Genomic DNA, 18,012 nt, shown 5'->3' on the forward strand with positions numbered 1-18,012 from the left:
AGAATTTTTAATATTTATTTTTTAGTTCTCGGCGGACACAACATCTTTGTTGGTATGTGGTGCTGAGGATCAAACCTGGGCCGCACGCATGCCAGGCGAGCGCACTACCGCTTGAGCCACATCCCCAGCCCCATGGTTAGATGTTTACTGAAAACATGACCTAGGTTTGTCAGACCATTGCTCAGAACAAATGTGTTCAATAGATCTTTTATTTACCAAAGGAGTATTTTACCACCTTGAGGAAGATGAAGTTTAGATATATTACCAGGAAATAGGGATTATGTAGAACAAAACCAGTTTGTCTAGTGGGACAACCACTGAATCTGAATCTAAACTATTCCATTGTGTATTAAAGAAAAGCTTCCTTTTAGTTCTGAAATGGGCTTTATTTAAGAGAATAAATGGTCATGGGAAGCTCAGTTTCAAGATGAGGGATGAAATCCAGATGATTGCTGTACAATTCTATTTTCTTTTTTTTAAACTGGGAATTAAACCCAGGAGTGCTTTAGCACTGAACTACAATCCCAGGCATTTTTATTTTTTAATATTGATTCAGGGGCTCACTATGTGGCTGAGGTTCGCCGCAAACTTGAAATCCTGTCTCAGCCTCCTGAGTTGCTGGGATTACTGGTTAATAGGTTCACTACGTATTTTTAACAGACTAATGTGTACTTCTAAACATACCTTCCTCTAGAAAGTGTAAAGTTTTAAGGTGTAATTAGATGATTTTATTCTTTTAATTGTTTAGTAAATAGTTGTTAAATACTTATTATGTACTGGGTATTCTTTTATTTTTTTGTGGTAATATGGATTGAACCTAAGGGCGCTCTATTACTGAGTTTCACCTGTAGTCCTGTTTATTTATTTCGGTACTGGGGATTAAACTCAGGGGCACTCAACCACTGAGCCACATCCCCAGTCCTATTTTGTATTTTATTTAGAGACAGGGTCTCACTGAGTTACTTAGCACCTTGCTATTGCTAAGACTGACTGCGAACTTGCAATCCTTCTGCCTCAGCCTCCTGAGCTATTGGGATTACAGGAGTATGCCACCACGTATTTTTTGAGATAGGGTCTTATTTGGTTGCCGAAGCTGGCCTTGAACTTGCAGTCCACCTGAGTAGCTGGAATTATAGCTGCCCACTCTCCTGGCCAGGATACTCTTTTAGACAGTAGTATTTTTCTCACCTGCATTTTGATCTATATTTTAAAGTTTTTTGGAGGATTTGAGGCTCCTTAAAAATTTTCTGTCACTTCTGTGTACCAATTGGCTGTGATTTTATATTTGTGTGCGTATGGTGTATGGTCTGTTTTTTTCTTTTTGTTGTAGATGGACACAATACTTTTATTTTTTTTTTTAAATTTGTTTTTATGTCATACTGAGGATCGAACCCAATGCCTCATATGTGCGAGGCAAGCGCTCTAACACTGAGCCACAACCCCAGCCTGGTGTATGGTCTTTGATGGCATAGATGCGACCATTTTCATCATCTCTATTCAGGTCTTCCATTCGGAATTCTAAACTTTGTCTTATTATTATTTTTTTTTAACATAAACAGCAATATTTTTGCAGCTCAGTTCCCTTGCATTCTTTTTTAGGGGATGTTTTCTTACTGACTTAATTTATTAATCCTAGCTCTAGAGGTGTTCTTCTGAATAGTTCATAGCTAGATTATAGTATCCTTTATATCATTTCCATAAATTATACTCAACAAATTGAAGTTTTGCATATTCTAGCACTGCCCTATGAAAATGTGTGGTTGTTTAAAAATTAGTCTGAGAAAACAATTTAAAATAAACAAACAAAAAGGAGGAGCTTATAATTAGGTTGCTTCTTTTGTTGTGAACCAGAGGTAGATTCCTGAATGCAGTCATGATTGTCACATTTGTATAAAGCAGGGAATCTTTAGTGTATTGTCCTTTTCCAGTGCTTTTCCAGATAAAGGGGAATGCTGACTTCTCCCAGGTGAGACAGCTAATCAGTATATAGTTAGATTTACATTCCCAAATTTTCAGAATAGTGCCTTGATCTGTTAAAATAGTGTGTTCCAAACTTCGAATTATATGAAGTTTCCATGATTTCATGAGGCCTAGGGTGAGCTTTGAAAAAAAAATCTAATACTGTCTTTTCAACCTTTCCCAGCCATGCTTGCTTTTTGTTTATTGCTCTTTGTGTCCATTATCGATGTCTTTCAAGGTCCAAGCCAGGAATTTTTCCTTCAGTGGAACTATTATTTTTTTTTATTTTTATTTTTTTAAAGAGAGAGGAGAGAGAGAGAGAGAGAGAGAGAGAGAGAGAGAATTTTTAATATTTATTTTTTAGTTCTCAGCGGACACAACATCTTTGTTGGTATGTGGTGCTGAAGATCGAACCCGGGCCGCACGCATGCCAGGCGAGCGCGCTACCGCTTGAGCCACATCCCCAGCCCCTCCTTCAGTGGAACTATTATTTAAACCACAATTAACAATTGTGAATGTGACATTTTTCATGTTATTCTGTATCTCTTCAACTCTTTAAGTATCTTTAGTAATTCTTTCCTGTTTTTTTCTTTGACCTAATGCTGTGCTATGCTGTGCTGTTGTACCTTTGTAAACTCTGTTCAATAAATGTTTGATTACTAGAAGACTGGTTTTAACTTGGAACTGTTTTTATCACTCCCAGATTTTCCTAGTAGAGATCTAGAAATTGAGGTTTTTAAGGTATAGAAATAGATCCACAAAGAATAAAAAATTACTTAATTATTATCCCTTTCTGAAAATAACTATATTTTATCTAAAGAATACTCAGTTCTTTTTGCATATGTTAACCCATTTCCTTATGTTAGGAGAAGGGATGATCTCTGAGTATTTAAGTAGAGTGTAGATAATAATTAGAATATGATAGGGAAATGCTTTTTGGAAAAATGCTTCACTTGAGAATCATCTTTTGTTTATAATTATTTCTTTATAGTTGATGGAGAACCTTGTGATTTGTCTTTGAACATTACCTGGTTTCTGAAAAGTGCTGATTGTTACAATGAAATTTACAATTTCAAGGTAAGGAACATAAAATTATAGATTTTTCTTGGACTCTAGAAAGGTCATCTGGTCCCAAACTCTTAATTTTATAGAGGAGAGAATATCATGTAGTTGTGGAGGAGTAGAGCTGTAACTAAAATCCATTGTTCTCAATTTACAGATCTGCTATATTAGCAGTTCTCAGACTTTTTTTTTTTTTTTTTTTTTTTTTGTGGTGCTGGGGATTAAAACCCAGCGCCTTGTGCATGTAAGACAAGCACTCTGCCAACTGAGTTATATCCCCAGCCTCAAGTTCTCAGACTTTTTGATCTTAGAGCTCTTTTTATTTTTTTCTTTAAATATTTTTTTAGTTGTTGATGGACTTTATTGTTTTTATTTTTATGTGGTGCTGAGGATTGAACCCAGTGCCTCATGCATGCTAGGCGAGCATGCTACCACTGAGCCACAACCTCAGCCCCTTGATCTTGGAACTCTTAACATTCTTTTGTCACTTTTTTTTTTTTTTAATTTTTTGGTAGTGGGAATTGAATTCAGGGACACTTTACCACTGAGCTACATCCTTAGTCCTTTTTTATATTTTTTAATTTTTGAGATAGATTCTTGCTAAGTTGCTGAGGCTGGCCTTCAATTTGTGGTCCTCCTGTCTCAGCCTCCTTAAGTCTCTGGGATTACAGGCCTGTGCCACCATGCCTGACAGAACTCTTAGCATTCTTAAAATTGTGGATACCAAAAGCCTTTGTTCACATTGATTTCTCTTTTGGAAATTAAAACGGAGGAAATATATTTAGTAAGTTATTATTAAACATGTAACTTTTTACGTGTTAGTATAAATAACATTTTTAATGAAAACAACTATTTTTGGGCTGGGGATGTGGCTCAAGCGGTAGCGCGCTCGCCTGGCATGCGTGCGGCCCAGGTTTGATCCTCAGCACCACATACCAACAAAGATATTGTGTCTGCCGAGAACTAAAAAATAAATATTAAAAACAAAAAACAAAAAACAACTATTTTTCAAAAAGCATAGAAGGTTAACATTATTTTACGTTCTTATAGATCTCTTCATTCTCCATCTTTTCCCCCACCCCACTAGGGATTGAACCCTCACCCTACCACTGAGCTACATCCCCAGTCCTTTTAATTTTTAATTTTGAGACAGTGTTATGATAAGTTGCTAAGGCTAGCTTCAAACTTATGATTCTCTTGCCTCAGTCTCCCGTACTGCTGGTACATGTGTGTCACCATGTCTGACTTGTAGATATTTTTAATTAAAATCTGTCAGAACAGAAGACTGCTAGATTCCTAAATCTCATTTTTTAACCTATTTGATATATTATTTTAGGTTGAAGTATATGTTGAAAATCTAACTTCATACATATACATAGTTGGAAAAAGAACTGGTATATGAGTAATCTTTTAAATAATTAGGAATATTTCTGTTTCTGTACCAAAACTATAAAAGGGTTTAAGATTTTTATTTATTTTTTATCAGTGGAGTTTTTTAAAGATCAGTTGAAATGTGGAATCTGAAATCATATTAGTGAATTTTTTTGTGTCCTGTAGTATGAAATGCTTGAATGGATCTTTTTTTTCTTTTTAATATTTATTTTTTTAGGTATAGATGAACACAACACAGTGGCTTTATTTTTATGTGGTGCTGAGGATCGAACCCAAGTCCCGCCTGTGCTTGGCGAGCGCTCTACCGCTGAGCCACAATCCCAGCCCCTTGAATGGATCTTTTACCCATGCATGATTTTAATATCATTCATTGATCATTTAGAAAATATTGTTGATGGAATTATATAAATCTTTAAAATATTAACTCATTGTATATTTAACTCTAAATTTCACTGTTAATAACTCTCATTTCTATTTTCATATCCATCTTAATCAGTAGTTCTATAATATAATCAATAATATTATCAATTTCTTCCTTGAAGTTATAGTCCTTAGCATTCTTAAAATTATTATGGATACCAAAAGCCTTTGTGCATACTGGTTTCTCTTTTAGAAATTAAAACTGAGGAAATATATTTAGTAAGTTATTTTAAAGTGGCATCTTGTAACATGTTACTATAAATAATATTTTTAATGAAAATAACTATTTTTCAAGAAGCATAGAGGGTTAATTTTATTTTGCATTCTTGTAGATCTCTCTTTTCTTTCCGTCCATTCTCTGACCGTTCCCCCACCCCACTAGGGATTGTACCCTTACTCTACCACTGAGGTACATCCCTAGTCCTTTTAATTTTTGATTTTTTATCTTAAGACAGGTTTGAGACAGATATCTAGGAGAATATTTCCCAAATCACCAAGTCTGAATAACCATAGTTTGTCAGTCATTTAAGTTAAAAAAAAGTTATATTTTGCTCACATGACAAAACAATTACACAATGCTTTTTTCAAGATATTCATTTATCATATTTTGCATACTTTCCATTTTGTTACTTAGGTGATTAAAAAAGGCATGTACTCACAGACCCAGACTTGTTTTTATTAATAATCCTTTGTTGTGATGGTGGTGGTAGTGGGGATTGAACCTAGGGCCTCAGGCATGCTCAGCAAATACTCTGCAACTGTGCTACATCCCTAGCCTTTTTAAATTTTTATTTTGACATAGGGTCTTGCTAAGTTGTTCAGGCTGGCCTCCCAACAGATGTGCCCTACCATGTCTGGCATAAAATTAATAATTTTAAAAGTTTTACTGTGTGTCAAGGACATTCTTACATCTTAGATTTTTTTTTTTTTTTTTTTTTTGGGGTAACTTGAGTTTGTGACTGTGAAGGAACTGCTAGTACAGTTTCATGCCACTGTTTTGGTTCTTGATAAGTGGCAACAATTTATTCACCATTGTTTTTGTACCAGGAGTACATAGCAAAAAGAATTTGATTTCTTAGACCTTCTGAAAGGGGTTATGGACCATTCTTTTTAGAATTGCCATGGTACTGCCCCGCCATTGGAGGGGCCGGGCCCTGGGCCGAATGTTTTCTCTGATATAAGAAGGCTGATTCATAGTGGGGCAGGGAGGGGGAGCATGGGGGAATACATGAACTCTAGATAGGGCAGAGGGGTGGGAAGGGAAGGGAGGGGGCATGGGGTTAGAATTGGTGGTAAAATGTGGTGGTGGAATGTGATGGATATTATTATCCAAAGTATATTTATGAAGACAAGAATTGGTGTGAATATACTTTGTATACAACCAGAGATATGAAAAATGGTGCTCTGTATTTGTAAAAAGAATTGTAATGCATTCTGCTGCATATATAAATTTAAAAAATTAATTAAAAAATAAATAAAATTTATAAGTTATAAAAAAGAATTGCCAGGGTACATGATATTTGAGCATTAAAGATACCTTTCTCTAAGATGGATTTTTCAGGCCTTTTCCATTCTGTTTCTAGCCCACGATTTGCAATTTGCATCTTATTTCTTTTTTCCCCCCTAAAATTTTCCTATTCTTGAAGTTTCTTTACAAAGATAACATGGTCTTTAAAAAGTGCCCACCATCCAGGTAGTTTTTCAAAACAAGCATTTTAAATCTCTGCTTGATACTGAAGTTTTATATGATCTTTTATGCAGCAGTGGTACTTGTGTTTTGTTTTTGTTATATAACATTGGGTGAGATTGACTATGACAGAAAGGAATGAAAGGTGTGAAGAATTTAAGCGAGAATTTGTAACATTTCAGAATATAGTTTGAATTATCAGTGATACTTTTCTCTTGCTTGATTACTAATTGAATTTTCAGTAAAAGGCTCAGACATTTGAAACTTGTATAAAGTGGTTAAGAGCTTAGCAGATTGTCTTCATAGGAAATGCAAGTATCAAGTTTTTTGGATTGCTATAAGATGAAAATATGAAGATGATAAAACAAAAGGTTGGAGGTTTGGTATTGGAGCTTTTTCTAATGAAGGCAACATCAGAGATGTGGATATTGGAGAAAAATCACAGAACTAATAGGTCACAAAGATAGAAGTTGGAGAGTATCAGCAATAGCTGTGAGGAAGTGTATATCTTTTTATTAATGTTAAGTTGGTCAGTGACTCAAATGTATTTTCATGTGACAGAAACTCTGAACTAGTTTACAATAGTTTACTAGTTTACAATAGTTTATGAGGAAGTGTATATCTTTTTATTAATGTTAAGTTGGTTAGTGACTCTTTCAAATGTATTTTCATGTGACAGAAACTCTGAACTCTGACAGTTTCCCTCAGATTTCCTAGAGAACTATCTTTTGTGAGCCAAAGACAAGAATTCAGCCCTTCAGAGTTTCTTAACATTAGATTCCTGGATACTGTTTTATGGTCTTTGCTTGATGCTATTAATTTTTAAAATAGCAAACTAAAAACTTGTACCACAAATTTGATCTATTTGTTACCCTCTGAATATCTTATATGTGACAGGTAAATTAAATACTTTGTATCAAATTCTTTTTGCTATGCACTCCTGGTACAAAAACAAGGGTGAATAAATTGTTGCCACTTATTAAGAACCAAAACAGTGGCATGAAACTGTATCTTTGTATTTATCTGTGTAAATACTTTGCATCTCCCCTTTTCCAGGCAGAAGAAGTAGAGACGTATTTGGAAAAACTTAAGGAAAAAAGAGGCTTGTCTGGGAAATACCAGACATCATCAAAATTATTCCAGAACTGCAGCGAACTCTTTAAAACACAGGTAATCTTAAAAAGGGATATAGAAGAGGTGGATAATGTAATTCTGTATGTATTTAACATAATCAGTTCCCCCTACAATTATTTCTTTTTTTTTTTTAATTTGTTTTAGTTGTAGATGGACACAATATCTTTATCTTTATTTGCTTATTTTTATATGGTGCTAGGGATAGAACCCAGGGCCTCATGCATGCAAGGCAAGAGCTCTACCACTGAGCTACAACCCCAGCCCTACAATTATTTCTTGTAGGTGAAATAATTTGGAAGCTTGCTTTGATAGGTGCATAGTCAACCATTTATATATTCATCTCATTAAAGAGAGGATATACTTTGTATGTAAAAAGCAGACTTTTTTTTTTTAATTGTGGAAGATATATATTGTCACTTTAACCTTGTAAGTACAATTCAGTGACTTTAACTATCACCACTGTCTATCTCCAGAACTTTCATCATCCCAAATGAAACTCATACCCATTAAACAGTCACTGCCATCCACTCCTAGTCCCTAGTAACTTTCTGTCTCTATGATTTGACTGTCCTAGATGCCTCTTAAGTAATATCATATACTTTTTGTTCTGGATTCTTTTACTTCACATGTTTCCAAGGTTCATCTGTGTTGTATCATGTATCAGAATTTTATTCCCTTTTAAGACTGATTTATATTCCCTTGTTAGTATATTTCACATTTGTTCATTCATCTGTTGATGGGCATTTAATGCCTCAAAAAGAAATTATTATTATTTTTACAATCCTTCTGATCAAACCCAGCATCTTGTGCATGCTAGACAAGCATTCTACCACTGAGCTACATCTTCAACCCTTAACACCTCAAATTTTTAATTCTCTTGCCTCATCTAATTACTAGGTTCCTAGAAAAATCGGGGTTTTTTTTTTTTTTATGTTTTACTACTATAGATCTGAAGTCAAAAGGATGTCACTGCCTTAAAGTGGAGTTTTATACCTTATTTTAGAGAAAGAAGAGATGATTAGTATATATAAGTTTTGATGCTATAAATATTTATATTATATAAGTGTGGTTTCTAAAATGAAACTCTATTTACTTAGAAATAGAATCATAGATATTGAAAATAGTTATTTTGATAGTCTTTGCTTTACTGATTTAAAAATTGCTTTGGAGGGGTTGAGGATGTATCTCAGTGTAGATCACTTGCCTATCATGTGTAAGGACTTTGATTCAATCCCCACCAAACCCCTGAAAAAATATTGAAAAAGTTGTTTGGGAATATTTTCCAAATTGCCATGAAATGGCAGGGAGTTCCCTGAAAGTTAGGTATTCTATCCAGTCTCTAGAGGTAAAGTTTATTTATAATATTTGTTTTTGTTTGGTACTGGGGATTGAACCCAGGGGCTCTCTGCCACTGAGCTATACTCCCAGACCTTCTTATGTTTTATTTGGAGACAGAGTCTTATTAAATTGTCAAGGCTGACCTCAAATATGCAGTCATCCCACCTTAGCCTTTGTATCTGGGATTACAGGTCTGTGTCACCACACTGGCCTATTTATAAGATTTTAATTAAGAATTGCTAATTGATAAGCAAATGAAGTAATTGATTACTGAATTATTAGAGTTCAGTTCTTGTCATGGTTTAGATTTTTGGCAGGGAGGTATATTGGGGATTGAACTTGAGCTCTGAGCCACATCCCCAGCCCTGTTTTGTATTTTATTTAGAAACAGGGTATCACTGAGTTGCTTAGATCCTTGCCTTGCTGAGGCTAGCTTTGAACTCGCTATCCTCTTGTCTCAGCCTTCCCAGATGCTCGGATTACAGGCGTGTGCCACTGTGCCCAGCCATAGCTTAGATTTTATGGACTTGAAAGGAAAAGGAAATAGCTTTTAAATGGAAGAGAAATGGTTAAAAAAAAAAAGAAGCCAGAAATGATGTTGCGTCATTTGTATGTTTTCTGTTGGTTCTCCAAATTTATCTCCAAGCTAAGAGGATTGGTTGGTCTTTCTTAGATTTGATTATGGAAAGCTATGTGTTGAGTCCTAGTGCTTGAGGTTCCCTACTTTTAAATCTGATATACTCTTTCCAGATTCATGTACACATTTTGGTAAGATTTTCTCTTCTCCAGTCTAATGTAAGAATTGAATTACATAATCTAACTACTCAGGAAGGAAAATGCCTCATCTACCAATAACTGGTAAGATGGGCAATTAGTGTAGTCTTTTGTACAACCATTGAGTGTTCTGTGGTAGAAGAAATAGTGGACTTGAGAGTCAGGAATTTAGGTTGAAATCCTATTTATTTATAGCTTTTATACTTTTTAAATCTTATTTTCCTCATCTGTACAACAAGAGAGAATTTTGTGAGATCTACCATCCTCTGCAGATACCCTGTATCTTAAGGTTTTGTCATTCTTAAACATTTGTTATCCTTACAGAGAAATTGACAATTTGGTTTGTTATTATTTTTCAGTTTTTGGCAGGGTTTTTTAAGAAATTTTTGACTGTGGATGCTCTATTATAGTTTTTATTATGTTTCCTTTAACTGTTTCTGAGTATTTTAAAGCACACTTTCCTTTTACTATTTATATATCTTTAATTTGTGTTTCTTTTGATAGAGTTTTTCTGGGGAGTTTTTGCATCGGCTACCTCTTTTAGGAGAAAAACAGGAGGTAATTGTTTTCCTTATGTATTTTTATTTCTTTATGTCTTTTATATATCTGAGAGTAAAGTAAAAATTCTGAATTAATTTTCTTTTCTTTTTTGTGATATTTATAGGCTAAGGATAATGGAACAAATCTTACCTTTACTGGAGACAGAACTGTAAGTCTATTTGGGGCATTTGACCATATTTTAATTTATGTTCATACATATTTTAATTGTTCTCTCAGTATGCTAACATTTAAAAGAAACTTAATACTGGAAGCTAAACACCAGTAATGGTTGCCTCTGGGTAATATTACCAGCTTTTTATTTTATCTTTTGTGTTTTCTGTATTTTCCATATAGATCTGTACTGCTTTCTTAATTATTCCTCCCTTCAATAAGTATTTGTTAACAGGAAACAACTTTTTCAAAAGGACTTTAAATTCCATCTAAAATTATCAGTGCTAGAATATAATTGGAATAAAGTTTGGAAAATTAAAAGGCTAAAGTTATATATGTGCTTTAAATTTTCATAAATACACCTTGTATTGAGGCTTATTTTGCTTTCTAATTTATAATAACTAATTCTTCACACAATTTTCAGTTAAAAATATAGAGGAAGTAAAATAGTTATCCATGTTTGGTCATGCTTTTTTTTTTTTTTTACAAAGCTAATTAATTTTATAACAACTTAAGATATAATAGCACAAAACTTTTATAGTTTTTAATGGTTTTTAGTATATTCACAAGTTGTATAACCACCAACCACTAATTTTAAAATTCTTTATCATGCTGAAAAATAACCTGGTAGCCATTATCAGTTATTTTCCATTTTTCATCCTCCAGTCTCTTGCAATCACTAATCCACATTCTGTCTCTGTAGGTTTGTCTCTTCTTGATATTTTATATAATGGAATCATACAATACATGACCTGGTGTCTGGCTTCCTTTACAGTTTACAACTCTGTCTTAACCTTTACTTGATTCCTGCGCAGACCCTTATGATCTGCCAGAGATGAATGATTAGAACCTTCTCAGGTTTCCCCTGACCTGTTCATAGCTATGGGCATGTGTGCACTGCCCTACACATTTGCTGGAATTTTTCAAAGTTCCTATGGGGCATCTCATTCTTGACTTTTTCCTCTTCAGTTTTTGTTCTGCTTCTTGATAGCTCCATCTCCTAATGTTGCATAGGCAGCTATGATCTTTAATTATTGTTGCTAAGTGTTTTTGACAAATGCTCTGAATATGGGATTTTCATATTGAGTAATCCCTGAGGTCAAATATAGAGAAGCCCTGAGATTGGAGGTTTTCAGCAACCTGCTAGTCAGCTCAGGTGATTGGTCTTTAGGGATCTCCAAATCTGTTTTCCTTTTTCCTGTGGCATCAAACTGCTGTTTTTCAAAGCCATCACCAGTTTCAAGGACATTGGTTTCACGAGCTTGGAAGAAAAGAATGAAATTAGGGTAAACAAAAACTTTATGAGCTTGTTTATCTTACTGAGGTTTCAGCTATTTTTCTTGAAACAGTTCTTGGATTATTGTGAGTCTTTAATTTCTGAAGTTCCAAAAAAGTTAATTTTGATAGTTTTTGTCAGTGTTATCATTACTTTTGTGGATGACTGGATTTTCAGAAGTTCTTATTTGGCCATTCTGCAAGTGTCCTTGCAACCTCCATTCCAATTTTATTGTACAAAAGTTTAAAGTGAAAATGGGGTAGGCATGACAGTGTTGATTACTTTTTTTTAATATTTATTTTTTAGAAGTAGTTGGACACATACCTTTGTTTTATTTAATTTTTTTATGTGGTGCTGAGGATGGAACCCAGGGCCTTGTACATGCTAGATAAGCACTCTACCACTGAACCACAACCCTAGCCCTCATTAATTTTTTTTTAAACAGAAGTTGACTATTGTCTTTTTTTTATTATTATTACTAATATGGATGAATTCACTGTCCAAATTTAGAAAATGTGCATAAGCAAAAAGAAGAAAATAATCACCTGTAATTTTACCACACAGATATATATAAATATATTTATCTTCTATGTGCATTTTATATTTATTTTAGAAAGGGAATCTTACAGTGTGTGTTATGGCAACTTTTTTTAAAAAAAGATTGATTTTTACATTTTTAAAGATTTTATGTATTTATTTTTATGTGGTGCTGAGAATTGAACCAAGTGCCTCACACATGCTAGGCAAGTGCTCTGCCACTGAGCCATAATCCCAGCCCCGGCAACCTGTTTTTTAACTTAGCATACTTAACTTTAACGTGTATAATGTGGACATCTTTCCAGTTCAATAAATGTTGTATTGTGTCATTACTTAAATACCTGCATAGTATCTTACTTATATCTTACTGTACCCATTTGTTTTTATTATTTTGTAGTTTTAAATAGTGTTGTGAATTTTGTCACATTTGTCTCTAGATCTCTATTTTCTGACTTCAGAGGAATTCTATATTAATTAAAGGTTTTGATTTGATTTAAAAGATAAAATTCATTATTATGAATACAAACAATAATAATGTTGGTGAGGATGTGGGGAAAAAGGTACACTCATACACTGCTGGTGGGACTGCAAATTGGTGCAGCCAGTATGGAAAGCAGTATGGAGATTTCTTGGAAAATTGGGAATGGAACCACCATTTGACCCAGCTATTCCTCTCCTCCGTTTACCTATACCCAAAGGACTTAAAAACAGCATACTATAGGGACATAGGTACATCGATGTTTATAGCAGCACAATTCACATAGCTAAACTGTGAAACCAACCTAGATGCCCTTCAATAGATGAATGGATAAAGAAAATGTGGCATATATACACAATGGAATATTACTCAGCAATAAAAGAGAATAAAATCATGGATGAAATTAGAGAAGACAATGCTAAATGAAGTTAGCCAATCCCCAAAAACCAAGTGCCGAATGTTTTCTCTGGTGTAAGGAGGCCGATTCATAGTGGGGTAGGGAGCGGGAGCATGGGAGAAATAGAGGAATTCTAGATATTTATTTTTATGTGGTGCAGAGGTGTGTGAAGGAAGGGAGGGGGCGTGGGGTTAGAAATGATGGTGGAATGTGATGGACATTATTATCCAAAATACATGTATGAAGACTCGAATTGGTATGAGTATACTTTGTATACAACCAGAGATGAAAAATTGTGCTCTATGTGTAATAAGAATTCTAGTGCATTCCGCTGTCATAGATAAATAAAAAAGTTAATTAAAAAAATTAAAATTAAACTAAAAATTTTAAAAAAGTTAAAATTCTTTCAAAAAGAATTTCTTTCCCTAGCAGCTAATTTTATTTTCTAGCAGTTTTAGCCATTTGGTGTGATTGCACAGAGTACATGTATATTAACCAAAATAAGATCATTTTACATATGCCTTGTTTTTTTTCTTTTTTGCAAAAAGGAGGTTGAACCCAGGGCAAGTGCTCTACCACTGAGCTATTTCCCCAGCCCCATAGATGCTCCTGTTTAATGTTTTTTTTTTTTTTTTCCCTCACTGCTAAATTGGTACATTTAATACTGTCTCACCTTTTCGTGACTGCATAGTATTCCATTCACCACAGTTTTAACAGTTAACTTAATCCATATATATTGGGTTGTTTTCCAGATTTTTACTGTTTTGATAGGGTCGTATCCATAATGTCTAGGTATGTCTTTGTGCATATTTGTATTACTTTCTTTCATCTTAATTCCTAGAAGTGGAATTGCTGAGTCTGAGAATTCTTTTTCTATGCTTTTTCAAAGTACTCTGTAGGGACGTTTTAGCAGTTTATCATCCTAAGAATGTAAGTTTGTTTTCCCTGCTTGTTCACAAGCAATGGCTGTTATTATTCAACACAGATTTTAGGTAGTTTGTTTGTTGACAATTTATTACTATAAATTGTTTTTAAAAAATATTTTTAGTTGTAGGTGGACACAATACCCTTTGTTTACTTAGTTTTTTTAAGTGATGCTGGGGATCAAACCCAATGTCTAACATGTTCTAGACAAGCATTCTACCATTGAGCCACAACCCCAGCCCTATTACTGTAAATTGTATTGAAAAAATTATTCTTGAAGATGAACACTTATGTACATGTTGGCTGTTTGTAATTGTGTTTTATTCAGTTTCTTCTGTGAGTATCACACTTTGAATTCTCTTCAAGGCTTGAACCCTGTTCCTAGTGAAAAAAACCTGGCTGAAAGATGACCCTATTGAATATTACAAGTAATCTTATGAAACACTTAGATTATAATTAAAAGAAGTAAAAAAAAAAAATCTGTGCTTTTATCTTCCTGAAAATTTGAGTCTAAAGTGAATACTTTTAATCCTATTTAAAGGGTACTCAGAAATTCAGTACCTCCACCTTGTTTTATTAAAGATCTCATGAAGCATGCATGTTTGTAGAGGAAATGTCCTTTCCATGTCTCTTCTGTTAAGAAAGGATTGATAAAAGGAATGTTTTCAATATTTTGATTGGTTTTTAAATTTAAGCAATAATGTGATGTTTGTTATTGTGATTTTTAACAAATTAATAGACTTTATTAGTTTTAGGTTTACCAAAATATCCAGCAAAAGATACAAGTAGTTTCCATGCCCCACTCTGTGCCTGCATATTCAGCCTCCTTCACCATCAATGTACTGTAACATTGTAGTACAGTTGGTATAATTGATAATCCAGCATCCACACATCAGCAGCCAGTGTCCATAGTTTTCATTAGGGTTCACTCTTAGTGTTTTATATTTTGGGTTCTGACAAATGTATAATGACATTTCTACCATAATACTATCATACAGAATAGCTTCAGCCTTCTGAAAAGCCTCTGTCCTCCTTCTGTTCATCTCTCCCTCTTTCCTAACTCATGGCAATTACTGATCTATTTCCCTAGTTTAACCTTTTCCAGAACATCATATGGTTGGAATCATACAAATATGTAGCCTTTTCAGATTTGCTTCTTGCTTTTAGTAATATTTATCTAAGATTCCCCTGGGTGGTCTGTTTAGTCCTAAATAGTATTCTGTTGTCTGGATGTATCACAGGTTTCTTCATTTGGCTGTTGAAGGACATCTGATTGCTTCCAAATTTTAGCAGTTATGAATAAGCTCCTGTAAACGCTTGTGTACATGTTTTTGTGTGGACATAAAGTTTTAATTGTATTTAGGTGAATGATAATGGGTGCACTTGCTAATTTTGATAAAAGTATATTTTGTTTGAAATCATTATAATTCCACCAGTGCTTTATTAAAAACAGAATGTATTGGAAATAAAACCACCCTTGTAGTGTGCCTTTCTCCCAGCAATGATAACTGGAATCCCACATGCAGCTTTAATTATCTTACTGATGGTTGTAGAAAAGTTCTGCTGAAGCCAGATGCAGTGGTGCAAACCTGTAATCCCAGCAATTTATTTGGTAGAAGGAGGCTAATAGATTACAAGTTTGAAGTCAGCCTCGGCAATTTAACAAGACTCTGCTTCAGAATTAAAAGTAAAAAGGACTGGGGATGTAGCTCAGCAGCACTCTTGGGTTCAATCCCCAGTACCAGAAAAAGAAACAGAACCTATTGTTGAAAGGTTGTTATAGTGTTGGGGCACTATCATGAAGGCACTGTTTTTAAGACCGATCTTTTAAGGTGGAGGAGATAATTGGTAATTGAGTTGGTATGATAAAAGACAAGCTCTGGGGTCAGATGTCCTAGATATCAAAATTCTCCTTCATGATTAATACTTTGACTTAGGATGGATAGTTATTCTCTTGTGTGCCTCTGTTTTGTGCACAGTAAAATGGAGCTCATAAGAATGATGTCATTGAGGTTACCAAGTAGGGGTGTTTAGGTTTCCACTCTTCCACCAAAACAACTATTATGCTGGTGAAAAATTTCACACACCAACTTTCACAGAACTTTTTTTAAGTTCAAAAATTAAAAATAACTAAGAAGCTTAATAGGGGAAAGAAGCTGCCACTTTGTCCAGTAGACAAAAGACTTTAAGTGAACTGTCTCACATATTTTCAGACAACTAAAAGAAACCAGGAGGACATAGAGATAAAACAAAAAATATATTAAAAAAATAAGAAATGTAAAGTTGAAAAGTACATTAAAGGAAATGAAAAATTGTCTAGAGGGGTATTTTTGAGCAGGCAGAAGAGAGAATGAACTTGAAGATAGGACAATTGAAATTGTCCATCAGGGGGCTGGGGATGTGGCTCAAGTGGTAGCGCGCTCGCCCGGCATGCGTGCGGCCCGGGTTCAATCCTCAGCACCACGTACAAACAAAGATGTTGTGTCCGCCGAGAACTAAAATAAATAAATAAATATTAAAACTCTCAAAAAAAAAAAAAAAAAGAAATTGTCCATCAGAGGAGCAGAAAGAAAAGAACGAAAACAAGTGAACAGAGCTTAGAAGACCTGTGGAACACCATCAAGTATACCAACATACACATAATGAGAGTATGAGAAGGAGAAAAGAGAAAGATATGAGAAGACTAGTTGAAGAAATAATAGTCAAATTTGATGAAGGCTTGAAATTCAAAAAGATTGCGAACCATCTCAAACTTGAACTCCAAGCAGGAATGAAAAACAATTTTTTATGTCAATGAAATATCATTCATCCATAAAAATGAATGAAACACTTAAACATGTTTCAACAGAGATGGACCTTAAACAAGTGTGTTAAATGAAAGAAGTCAGCTCAAAAGGACAAATAATGTGATTCATTCCATATATGAAATGTCCATAACAGAGGAATCTATAGAGACGGGAAATAGACCAGTAGTTTTAAGTGGTAGGGAGAAGAAGAGATGGAGTGTTATTGCTTAATGAATAAAGATTTCCTCTTGGGATATTGAATATGTTGTAGAACTCGGTGGGGGTGATGTTTGTGCAATATCATGCATGTACCACATTACATGTGAATTATACATAATAAAATTGTTAAAATTATGACGTGGAATTTACCTCAATTAAAAAATGTAAAAAGAAGATAATAGTACCTATCTGATAGGATTATTTTGGGGATTTAGTTTGTAGTAAGGGTTACATGCCTAACAGTGCTTGGCATATGTTTTTTAAAACAATTTTTTTTTTTGGTGGTGGTGGTGGTGGTGGTGCTAGGGATGGAACCCAGGACCTTGTGTAATTGAGGCAAGCATTCTACCAACTGAGCTATATCCCAGCCATAAATTTTATTTTTACAAGGTCAAAATATGTACATTCCAGAGTTAAATGCATACTTTTGTTAAATCCTGGACTCTGAGACAATTAATCAGTGCCTTTTGAAATTTGTAAGAGTAGTTTTAAAATATATAAAATTAATAACAAAACAGTTTATTACACAAAATAAATTTTATTGGCTAATAAACAAGTTCAGGAAAGGGTCAGTAATTCTGGGTAATAGAATATACTCTAACCATGGTGTTGAAGCTGTGAATTTTCCTCACAAACTCTGCAAAATCTTGTCAGAGGACTTGAAGGCTATTAACTTCTCTTACTTCAGCAGGCAATGACTCTTGCCTCCCGTATAGACTAGCCCAAGATAAAATTTTTTACTGAAGTATGAGACTATGTCAGAAATTCTGATAGTTTTGGAAAAGTCTTTGAGCAAAGGCAATTAGATTCAGGAATTGATGTATATTATTCATGTTCATTGACATCAAATTCCTTAATTTTGTGATAACTGTGTAAAATGTAACTTAGTATCCTAGCATGCCAGGCTTAATGGTTAAA

At 34.2% G+C, this 18,012-nt stretch overlaps 1 protein-coding gene across 3 annotated transcripts in view; it reads left to right on the forward strand.

Annotated features, from left to right (window-relative positions):
• TMEM87A (transmembrane protein 87A) overlaps window positions 1-18,012 on the forward strand; it is a 62,125-nt gene that overhangs the window by 2,147 nt on the left and 41,966 nt on the right. For all 3 annotated transcript variants that reach the window (XM_081289428.1, XM_081289426.1, XM_081289427.1), the window contains exons 3-6: window positions 2,951-3,036; window positions 7,577-7,690; window positions 10,271-10,324; window positions 10,431-10,475. In XM_081289428.1, coding sequence (XP_081145554.1) covers window positions 2,951-3,036; window positions 7,577-7,690; window positions 10,271-10,324; window positions 10,431-10,475 — 299 coding nt within the window. The remainder of the gene's footprint in view (window positions 1-2,950; window positions 3,037-7,576; window positions 7,691-10,270; window positions 10,325-10,430; window positions 10,476-18,012) is intronic.

The sequence above is a fragment of the Spermophilus citellus genome (assembly GCF_964194105.1).
Source record: "Spermophilus citellus genome assembly, chromosome: 4".
Taxonomy (NCBI): domain Eukaryota; kingdom Metazoa; phylum Chordata; class Mammalia; order Rodentia; family Sciuridae; genus Spermophilus; species Spermophilus citellus.